General features: G+C 43.1%; 1 protein-coding gene across 5 annotated transcripts in view; it reads left to right on the top strand.

The window, feature by feature from the left end:
* Nucleotides 1-12,132, top strand: part of LOC132391879 (fibroblast growth factor receptor-like 1) — a 329,539-nt gene that overhangs the window by 128,437 nt on the left and 188,970 nt on the right. For all 5 annotated transcript variants that reach the window (XM_059965616.1, XM_059965615.1, XM_059965613.1 and 2 more), the window contains exon 3: nucleotides 11,860-12,132. In XM_059965616.1, coding sequence (XP_059821599.1) covers nucleotides 11,860-12,132 — 273 coding nt within the window. The remainder of the gene's footprint in view (nucleotides 1-11,859) is intronic.

Here is a 12,132-nt window from a genome sequence, read left to right as displayed (position 1 = left end):
GTAAGTTCTCCTTGTGACTGTGTGGATTTCCTCTGCGTGCCCTCGTTTCCTCCTACTTTCCAAAAACATACGAGTTAGGGGTTAGTAAGCTGTGGCCATACTGCGTAGGCACCAGAAGCATGGAAACACTTGTGGGCTGGCCCCAGCACACCCTCGATGCAACCGATGTTTCAAAGTACATGTGGCAAATAAAGCTAATCCTTTTCATCTTTAGATCCATTGAATGATCCTACAGGGTAAATGAATTGTGACTGATGAACGGCCAGAATGCTGAAAATATATTTGTGTTGGATATAAGATAGGCAGAGCCCTTATCTCTCCTTATTAGATGGAAAGTACATTTCTGGGAGAGGTGGTTGAAATGACATGATACTGAAATAGATGGTTGGAGTGATAAAGTCAAAGAAAGAATTGTTCTCTAGCATAGCATCATTTATTTGTTTTGTAATACACTTATGGGTGTTGTATGATTCAATCTCAAAGTTCAAAGTAATTTTATTATCAGAGTACATACTGTTTATGTTACTATGTACAATCCTGAGATTCATTTTCCTGTGGCCAAACTCAGCAAATCTATAGAATAGCAAGTATGACAGGATCAATGAAAGATCAAATAGAGTGTAGAAGACAACAAACTGTGCAAATGCAAATATAGGTAAATAGCTATAAATAACAAGAACATGAAATAACAAGATATAGAGTCCTTAAAGTGAGATAATTGGTTGTGGGAACATCTCAATAGATGAGTGTAGTTTTCCCCTTTTGTTCAAGATCCTGATAGTAACTGTTTATAAACCTGGTGTGAATCCTGAGGCTCTTGTATCTTCTACCTGATGGCAGCAGCAAGAAAAGAGCACGGCCTGGGTGGTGAGGATCTTTGATGATGGATGCTGCTTTCTACATGTACTGTAGTTGTGCTCAATGGCTGGGAGGGCTTTACCCGTGATGTACTGGGCCAAATCCACTGCCTTTTGCGGGATTTTCCATTCAAAGGCATTGGTGGCCCCACACCAGGCCATGATGCAGACAGTCAATACACTCCAGCATAACATCATTATGTCTCTGTGTATTCTGAGCAACATAGATTCACAACTGAGCATTATAATAACTAACCTCTGCAGAGACTGATAAATCTTTGGAATCCTCTATCCAAGGAGATTGTGTAGGTGAGATCATTGGAGGTGTTTGAAGAGGAAGTCGTTCAACTTTTGATAGTTCAGGGAATTGAGGGCCATGGGGAACTGGCAGCAAAGAGGGTATATTATCCATATTCATATGGATTGGTGAGGTAGGCTTGAGGTGTTTAATGACGTTCTCCTGCTCCTATTTTCTTGTTTTCTCACGTCAAGAAATAGCGCAGGAAAAGTGCAAGGAACTAGGTACTAGCAACACAGCATCTGTTGTGGGCGAGACATCAAAAAGTACTCAAAGAAAGGAATAATGAGAGAGTTAGTTAGCTGTGGAATGGTTTGTTAAGAGGGACACAGAGTGAATAGGCTGGGAGGTCTTGTCAAACTAACTTACTGGAGCTGTGAATGAAAAGACAGACCTTGCTGGCTACAGAAGCTCATTGGGTGAGGATATATTTTGATGTGATTAAAGGTTCTGCAACTGTTCTATTTAAGTTATTTGTGCATGGCATAAGAGGCAAACTTCTTAAGGAGAATGAAACTTGGCTAAACCGGGGAAAGCAAAGGGTGGCTGTGAAGTGAGCAATTGACATTCCACTGATGGGCTGGAACAGAGATCTGTGGTGAGTCAGCATGGGTTAATCTATATTTTCATTTATATTTATCATCTGTTATGAGCAAAGAGACAACATCTGCCGGATGTAAATTCCTTGTATGTGTACAGGTACTTGGCGATTAAAGTCTGATTCTGATTCTGATTACATACACATTAATGATACTGCACTGAGGCAAAAGACAAGACCCTCATGACTTGGAGCTAATCCTAAATTGGGGAGAGGATACCACGGACGATTTTATGGCAAGCTTACGTGTAAATTTGGTTAGACCTAGAAAGCTGTATGTAATTTTGGTCCCTATTTTATAAAAAAAGGACTCAGAGATACTGAACCAAATGTATAGTAAAGTTACTAAAATGATAAGCACCTCCAGAGCTGATATCAGGAAATTGTTAGCAGGCCAGGCAGCAACTATAGGAATAAAAAGAGATAATGTTTTAGGTGAATGATCCAATGAATTGGAAAATGTAGATATGAACAAGTTTTGGATGCAGAATAAAGGAGGAGGGAAAAAAAGAAACAACAGGGAAGTCTGTGATAGGACCAATTATGGCCGTTTGCTCTTTCCACGACTCCCTTTTCTGGTTGTCCCTCCCCACCGATCGTCCTCCCGGCACATATACCTGCACTGTGTTAAGTGTGACACCGCCTCCCTCACTGCTATTCAGGGCCCTAAACAGTCTTCCAAGTGAGGCCGTACTTCACCTGTGAGCACGTCGGTGAGACTCCTGCATCCTGTGCTCCTGGTGCAGCCTCAGTGTCCGATTCAGATTGATGACTCTGAAGCAGACAGTGCAATGTGCCATTTGCTTTAATAGCCAACAGAATGTGCTGGGGGCAGCCTGCATGCATTGTACATCCTACATCCGCTACATCAGTCGGACCCAATGCAGATTGGGGGACAGCTTCTTTGAGCACATTCGCTCCATCTTCTGCTGCAGTCACCAATTTCAATTCCACTTCCCATTCTCACACCGATGTGTCCGTGCGCGGCCTCCTCTGTTGCCACGATGAAGCCAGATGCCAGATGGAGGGGACAATCCTCCTCTTACGTCTTGGTAGTTGCCAGTGTGACGGCATCAGCATCGATTTCTCTAACGCCCAGAAACCACCCTCCTTTGTTTTCTCTCCTTCCTGTGGCCCCCTCACCTCTTCTCTTCCCTTCCCTCACCCTCATGATCTGTCCATCACCTCCTTGTGGCTTCCCACCTCATTTCCTTCCTTCCATGGACTACCGTCCTCTCATATCAGATTTCTTCTTCAGCTCTTTTTCTCTCTCACTTATCACTTCCCAGCTTTCCACAGCATTCCCTTTCATCCCTCTCCCCACTCGCCTACCTCCCCATTCACCTGTCACCTGGCAGCTCATGCTCTTTCCTCTCCTCCTACCTTTTATTCTGGATTCTACCCTCATCCTTTCCTTGGCACATAACACCAAATGCTCATTTCTCTCCTTAGATGCTGACTGACCTGCTGAGCTCCTCCAGAATTTTGAGTCTGTTTCTCTGGATTTCCAGCATCTCTTGCATCATCAGATCTGGTCTGATTGAATGCCCTGACGGCTTATGTAACCTACTACCTGCTCTCTTTCTTGAGTCCTTTGTAAAGAGCAAAAAAAGATAGTGGAAATGATGCATGTTCAGAAACAAAAAAATTGTTCAAGAAATAACTGTGATCTAAAGTTGTTGAACTTAGTTTTGAATTTCTTAGGGCTATAAAGTACCTAGTCATCAGGTGTGGTGTGAAGGAGGCATGAGAAACTGCAGATGCTGGAATCTGGAGTAATAAACGTATATATTAGGGGCAATTAAGGAACTCTTTGATAAGACCATAAGATATAGGTGCAGAATTAAGCCATTTGTCTCCTCTGCCATTTCATCATGGCTAATTTATATTATTGCTCTCAACCCCATTTTCCTGCCTTCTCCCCATAACCTTTGACACCCTTTCTTAAGTCAAGTCACTTTTATTGTCATACAGTGGATACAGTGTATACAGATGCTGGTACAGTGCATAGTAAAAATGAGACAACATTTTTCAGGACCATGGTGTTACATGACACAGTACAAAAAACTAGACAGCTACGTAATAAAAAAAACAACACAGAGAAAGCTACATTAGACTACAGACCTACACTGGACTGCAGAAAGTGCACAACAACAGTGCAGGCATTACAATAAATAATAAACAGGACAGCAGGGCAAGGTGTCAGTCCAGGCTTCGGGTATTGAAGAGTCTGATAGATTGGGGGTAAAACTGTTACATAGTCTGGTTGTGAGAGCCCGAATGCTTCAGAGCCTTTTCCCAGATGGCAGGAGGGAGAAGAGATTGTATGAGGGGTGCATGGGGTCCTTCATAATGCTGTTTGCTTTGCGGATGCAGCATGTAGTGTGAATGTCCGTGATGGCTGGAAGAGAGACCCCGATGATCTTCTCAGCTGACCTCACTATCCGCTGCAGGGTCTTGCAATCCGAGATGGTGCAATTTCCGAACCAGTCAGTGATGCAGTTGCTCAGGAAGGTCTCAATACAACCCCTGTAGAATGTGATGAGGATGGGGGGTGGGAGATGGACTTTCCTCAGCCTTTGCAGAAAGTGGAGACGCTGCTGGGCTTTCTTTGTTATGGAGCTGGTGTTGAGGAACCAGGTGAGATTCTCCGCCAGGTGAACACCAAGAAATTTGGTGCTCTTTACGATTTCTACCGAGGAGCCGTCAATGTTCAGCAGGGAGTGGTTGTTCCGTGCCCTCCTGAAGTCAACAACCATCTCTTTTGTTCACATTAGGAGACAGGTTGTTGGCTCTGCACCAGTCCATTAGCCACTGCACCTCCTCTCTGTAAGCTGACTTGTCGTTCTTGCTGATGAGACCCACCATGGTCTTGTCATCAGCGAACTTGATGATATGGTTCGAGCTGTGTGTTGCAGCACAGTCATGGGTCAGCAGAGTGAACAGCAGTGGACTGAGCACGCAACCCTGGGGAGCCCCCGTGCTCAGTGTGATGGTGTTGGAGATGCTGCTCCCGATCCGGACTGACTGATGAAGATTAGGTTCTTGATTAGGTTCTAATCAAGAACCTATCAATCTCCAATTTAAATATACCCAATCACTTGGCCTCCACAGCGGTCTGTGGCAATGAATTCCACAGATTCACCAATCTCTGGCTAAAGAACTTCCTTCTCATTTCTGTCCTAAAGGACGTCCTTGCATTAGAAAGACAGAAACATAGAAATATGGAAAACCTACAGCACAATACAGGCCCTTCAGCCCACAATGCTGTGCGGAACATGTACTTAACTTAGAAATTACCTAGGCTTACCCGTAGCCCTCTATTTTTCTGAGCTCCATGTACCTGGCCAGGAGTCTCTTAAAAGACCCTATCGTATCCGCCTTCACCACTGTCGCCAGCAGCCCATTCCATGCACTCACCACTCTCTGCGTAAAAAACTTACTCCTGACATCTCCTCTGTAAATACTCCCCAGCACCATAAAACTGTGCCCTCTCATGCCAGCCATTTCAGCCCTGGGAAAAAGCCTCTGACTATCCACACGATCAATGCCTCTCATCAGCTTGTACACCTCCATCAGGTCACATCTCATCCTCCATCGCTCCAAGGAAAGAAGGCCGAGGTCACTCAGCCTATTCTTTTAAGGATTCTGGGGTTGTGCTAGGCACGTGGATGACAGAAAAATGGAAAGCAATGTCAGGGGCAAAGATTAGATTGATCCTAGAATAAATTAAAAGGTCAGCACAAAATCATGAGCCAAAGGGCCTGTAGTGTTCTACTGTATGCTCAATTTTCTGTGAACAATTGGAGGATCTCAGTGTGCTGAGCAGTATCAGTGGGGAAAAGGAATTGTTGTTGTCCCTGGTTGAAACCCTGCGTCAGGCACAGAGAAAAGGTTCCTTCAAATCACTATCTATGTCTGTTTGTGGATGAGCCAGCCTTTGGTGAAACACCCACGATATTCTTTCTACATCAAAGGTACCGTACCGTAACTCTAAGCAGAGGAAGGTGCCCTTTGCCTCAGTTTCCATTCCAACACTGATGCAAGGTCCTGCAGTTCCATCAGCGCACAGCCAGGGTTTGCCTTGCGCTGCGGGATTGTGTTTTCTGGGGCCGGCCTTAAGCCTGCCAGACACTCAACGCAGAGAGGCCTTAGGCCGCTTACTTCTTGATAACAGTCTGCATGAGAAATTTCGAATTATCCAAACATAGCCAAAGTAAATAAAATGGTACTGTTTACAAATGGAACAACTTTGATTAAGAAGAGGAGGCCACAGTCTGCACATGCTAGTGACTAAATAGTATTAGTCTAAGCTGGCTTTGAACCTGTGTCCCTCTGGTGAAAGACCACTGCTACCTAGTTACACACTGCAAATCCAAAGTCTACTGCTGCTTTTGATAAAAGGCAAACTGTCTTTAGTGTATACATGAATTTCTGGCTTGCAATGTGATTTGGCACTTTTAAACACATACACCAATATTCAAAGCAAACAGAAATACCGAGGGACCTTTAATACTTGGAACTGTATTCTCTTTAACACTTCTTCCCGTGAAGAGCTGATGGAATATTTCTCGAGAATGGAGGTGGCAGAATGTGGGTTCTTTAGTCAGGAGAAGCCAATGATCAGCAGTTAAGAAAAGGCAGGTGTGGAGGGCAGGAGGGTGCTGTGAGGTCGTGGGGTTGGTGAGAGGGAGTTTATTACAAGTACTGTAGATGTGTGCTTGGTGTAACTGTTCATCCAGATGGCTTGCATCACTGAAACTGTAGAGGGATAATTACTCTGCCCGGAGGTCCTCACTTTTTCATCTTGTTCAGTATTTCATAAAGGACTGTCAAACAAGTCGACCGTAATCGATCCTGGATGTGGGTATGTTAACAAACACAGTGCAAAACATGTGTCCTTTTGAAGTGGCTGCTGGTGACTCTCGAATTCTCTGTTTCTGGATGCCATTCTTTCAGCTGAATTCCTCTGGTTTTTCTTAACTACAGTGTACAGCACAGCAGCTGGTCTATCTGCCCCATATGGCAAAAGCACCCCTCATACTTACAACTTTATTCATTTGACGCTCAGAATCATGCACATAAACTAGATCATTCTAAAGCGATTCCCCTTAGCCCTTGAAATTTTTCAGCCCAGTCATGTAACATGGAGCGCCAGTGAAGTTTAGAGCTGGCCCTCTAACCATGATACAGATGTCTTGGTGTTACCCTTTTCACAAGGTTTGTATTAACAAGATGATACTCTCTGTAAGAGGCAGTTCATAGACTCTTTGGGGTCACAGATTTCCCATTTGTCTTTAGAACTAACTAGATTTTCTTTCTCATTGCTTAGTAGCAGTAGATTCCAGTTTTCAAACATTAACCATTCTGGGTTTACCCACTAAAAACCGTCGGATATCTATTCCTCTGAGGGCAGGTTGAAACCATTGAAGGAAGTGGGGGAAGGCTATCATTAGGCGCCAAGAGCTTTTGCTCTTTCTCCATTTTCCAGCGAGTTTCCACGCAAACTTCTTTTCCCAGTTTTGAATTTGCAAGTTAATACTGAATCTGCTTTTATCATCTGTTCAGGGGGTGCATTTTGCAGGATCCTGTGGATGCAGTGCGGTTCGTGTATCGTATATGATAAATCTGTTGTGGCCGCGTTCTCAGTGACGGTTTGGAGCCCATCACCTGTGGCAAAGAATAACTCCACTTGGCTACTTTAGTAATTACTTATCAGTTGTAACCCTAAGGGGATTAAGAGTCAACTAAGCCTGCCTGAAATGCAATCTCCTTGCTAACAAATGTTTGTGCATGTACATGAATGGGTGCATGTGTGCTGAATGGCTGAAGAAAAAATTAGATTTGGTAAAAGTACATGAAAAATCCAACGAAGGAATAGGTCAGTTCAACCGGTTCCTTTTGTAGGACTGGCTATCTATTATTTCTGAGCCTGGTATTAGAAATAAATTGAAACTACATATTGAGCCAGATAGATTCTGGGTGCTCTTCATCAGTTCAAACGTAGTAAATCTCTACCCCATCACATTGTAGCACAAGATTCCTGTGGTAGCAATAATGAAGCAGTCACCTCAGTACACGTACGGTGTAATACATACAAGGTTTGTTTTTTTTATCTGAAAGATGCACAATATTTCAGGTTGGCTACTGATATTTATTCCTGTGGAATTCCTTTACAAATGGAATGAATTATTGTTCATTGCTGGGGCCCCAGTTTGCATTAATGATTGCAATAGAATCTGTAACTACGCAAACTATATGCAGGTGAAACTAAACACGAATAAGTATTTAAAGAAACTGGATGGAAAATGATTTGCTCTAAAGAAAGAAGTCTAAGCTTGTAGGTAGGTTCAGCAAGTACTTTGTCAAATTACAATGGAGCGAATGAAACTGAAAAATGAATATAATTTGAATAAATGAATAACATCTTCTCCTCACTGGCGATCAACACTGGTGCACCTCTTGGATGCCTGCTTAGCGCACAACTGTGTAGCTAGGCACAGCTATCTACAAATTTACTGACGACACAACTATTGTCAGAATTTCAGATAGTGATGAGGAGGCATACAGGAGCAAGATAAATCATCTGGTTTAGTAGTCATACAGCAACAACCTTGCGCTCAACATCTGTATGATCAAGGAATTGATTGTGGATTTCAGGAAGGGGAGGTCGAGGGAACAGACATCGGTACTCATTGAGGGATCAGCGGTGAAAAGGATAAACAGATTCGTTCCTGGGAGTCAATATCTCTGAAGATCTATCCTGTGTCCAGCATATTGATGCAATTACACAAAAGCCTGACAGCGGCTATATTTTATTAGGAGTTTGAGGAGTCTTTTGTATGTCACCAAAGACACCCGCAAGTTTTTAAAGGTGTACAGTGGAGAGCATTTTAACTGGCTGCATCACCATCTGTTATAGAGGGGCCACTGCACAGGTTTGGGAAAAGCTGCAGAAAGTTGTAAACTCAGCCAGCTCCGTCATGGGCACTAACCTCCCCAGTATCAAGGACACCTTCATAAGGTGATGCCTCAAGAAAGCGCCATCAGCCATTAAGGACCCCATCACCCAGGACATGCCCTCTTCTCATTGCTACTATTGTGGAGAAGACACACACTCAAAGTTTCAGGGACAGCTTCTTCCCCTCTACCATCCAATTTCTGAATGGACAATGAACCCATGAACACTACGTCACTATTTTTGCTCTCCTTTTACACTACCTACTTAATTTTTATATAGATTATTGTAACTTATGGATTTTAAACATTATTACTGCTGCCGCAAAACAACAAATTTCATGACGCATGCCGGTGATATTAAGCATGATTCTGATTCTGATTTGGAAACAAACTATATCTTGGTCATTGTGCATCCTAAATACTGTCAGTATCTGTATCAAATGTAAAGGGGAGATATGTTCAAGGCATGAAGGAATTGCAGAAAAAAAGCCGTGAGGCTGGTCCCCTTAGCCAAATCTAAGCATAGGTGAAGTTGTAGTTGTGGTAGGACTAAGAACAATAAGAACCAGCTAGATGACGTCAATGAGGAAAGGGGCAGGGTCAGTTCAATATGATTTTTATATTTTTCTCCCTGCCACTGTGATTGAAGCTTCATCCTTTGTTTTTTTTACCAAACAGAACAAAAGTTAACAGAAAAAATTATTAAAGCATACTGTCTATTCTTTTCATAATCCAACAGATTTTGTATAACCATATAACAATTACAGCACAGAAACAAGCCATCTCGGCCCTCCTTGTCCGTGCCGAAGGCTTACTCTCACCTAGTCCCACCGACCTGCACTCAGCCCATAACCTTCCATTCCTTTCCTGTTCATATACCTATCCATTTTTTTTTAAATGACAATATCAAACCTGCCTCTACCACTTCGACTGGAAGCTCGTTCCACATAGCTACCACTCTCTGAGTAAAGAAGTTCCCCCTCATGTTACCCCTAAACTTTTGCCCCTTAACTCTCAACTCACGTCCTCTTGTTTGAATCTCCCCTACTCTCAATGGAAAAAGCCTATCCATGTCAACTCTATCTATCCCCCTCATAATTTTAAATACCTTTATCAAGTTCCCCCTCAACCTTCTATGCTCCAAAGAATGAAGACCTAACTTGTTCAACCTTTCTCTGTAACTTAGGTGCTGAAACCCAGGTAACGTTCTAGTAAATCTCCTCTGTACTCTCTCTATTTTGTTGACATCTTTCCTATAATTCGGTGACCAGAACTGTACACAATACTCCAAATTTGGCCTCATCAAAGCCTTGTACAATTTTAACATTACATCCCAACTCCTATACTCAATGCGCTGATTTATATAGGCCAGCATACCAAAAGCTTTCTTCATCACCCTATCCACATGAGGTTATTTTTCCTGAATGGTGCTTGATTACAATTGTTCCATGTAATGTGAGAGAATTTAAATGTAAGTGATGAAAACACAAGGACACTGGATTGAACAGAGAGTTTCCTAAGAGAGGACCCGTAACCTGCTTGCCAGCAGTGTACTGCAGGTACTGTCACCTTGAAAAGCATCTGTTTTTAGAGTAACTGAGTGCCAAGCCTCGTTAGACATGGGTTTTGAAAACAGTTTTATTTGTATGATAGGCAATTATTGGATAAATCCCTTGCATTGTTTGTTGCTGCATTATCCAGACCTGCTTTCTATGTAGAATTTGTTGAACTGGGGGGCCCTAATGATTGGCCTCTGCTACGTTTAGTTGCGTGGGTAGAAAGTTGCTGAAGGTGGCATTTAACTTGTTCTTGAAAATTACACAACAATGGCCTGGTGGTATTTATTGTCTATGATTGTTACCCTAAGGGGATTAAGAGTCAACTAATCCTGAGTGCAATCCAATGCCTTTGCCGGCGAGTGAGAGAGAGAGAGAGTGAGAGAGTGAGAGAGTGAGAGAGTGAGAGAGTGAGAGAGAGAGAGAGAGAGAGAGAGAGAGAGAGAGAGAGAGAGAGAGAGAGAGAGAGAGAGAGAGAGAGAGAGAGAGAGAGAGAGAGAGAGAGAGAGAGAGAGAGAGAGAGAGAGAGAGAGAGAGAGAGAGAGAGAGAGAGAGAGAGAGAGAGAGAGAGAGAGAGAGAGAGAGAGAGAGAGAGAGAGAGAGAGAGAGAGAGAGAGAGAGAGAGAGAGAGATTACATGTAAATCACAACATGGAAATAGGTTGTTGTTTACACTTTGCAGCAGCAGCAGCTCTAGTTCCATGTGCTGCCTGTCTTAATGCCTGAAAACTTGTTTCACCCAGCACTGAGCAGTTATTTTACACACTGATTCTGGTGGTACATGCTCCAAGTACCCAGTAGAGATGTTCTACCCCTCCTATTCCTCCAGCATTTATTACTTTAATTGTTCTCTTACCCTGGAGCTCGAAAGATATTCCTTACCATTTGCTTTGCCCCATTTTACCATAACCTTGAACACATCTATCAGACTTCTTTTTAATGCGCAAGGTGTTAATGAGATGCATCCTACACTGGTATGCCAAGGGAAGTATTCATGTATACTTTTATAGGTGACTCTCACATTCAGGAGATAGTCGACCTAAATCATAATCTATAGTGTTAAAAACATTGGAATGAAATATAATAATTTTGTTCTCCAGTCCTGCTGGAGGGTGTCGGCTCGAAACGTAAACTGTGCTCTTTTCCACAGATGCTGCCTAGACTGCTGAGTTCCTTCAGCACTTTGTGTGCATTGCTTGGATTTCCAGCACCCGCAGATTTTCTCTTGTTTATATCTGGTTTCTGCTCATCTGGAGTTAAATATTCATGAGCACGTGTCTATTCGCAGATGCCCTTCAAAACCAACTTTTCATTGTATTTCAATTTAATTCAAGTTTAATTGTCATTCAACCATATGTGAATACTCGTGAATACAGCCAAAGGAGACAGTGTTACTATGCTATAACTATTTGCCACTTATATTTATGATCTGGATGGATTACACCCGGGCCATAACAGCAAAATAATACAGATGGTGTTATCTGGTGAAATCCCTCTCACTTATTGTGTGCAATGTTGTAGGGAGAGTGCTTTGACACACAATCATATCCTCTTGTCCAACTGTATCAACTGTTCTTTCCCTTTGCCTCAGGTCCACCACAAATTTCGGAGCGGGTGATCAACCGCCAGACGGTGAGGTTAGGTCGAACGATCAAGCTGCCATGTCCGGTGGAGGGAGACCCACCCCCACTTACCATGTGGACAAAAGACGGGCGCACCATTCACAGTGGCTGGACGCGGTTCCGAGTCCTCCGACAAGGTCTGAAAATCAAGGAAGTGGAAGCTGAAGATGCTGGGACGTACATCTGCAAGGCTACTAATGGTTTTGGCAGCATCAACCTCAACTACACACTCATTGTGATCA

Source organism: Hypanus sabinus, chromosome 3 (assembly GCF_030144855.1).
Source record: "Hypanus sabinus isolate sHypSab1 chromosome 3, sHypSab1.hap1, whole genome shotgun sequence".
In the NCBI taxonomy this organism is placed as follows: domain Eukaryota; kingdom Metazoa; phylum Chordata; class Chondrichthyes; order Myliobatiformes; family Dasyatidae; genus Hypanus; species Hypanus sabinus.
This window is presented reverse-complemented; position numbering and strand designations above follow the sequence as displayed.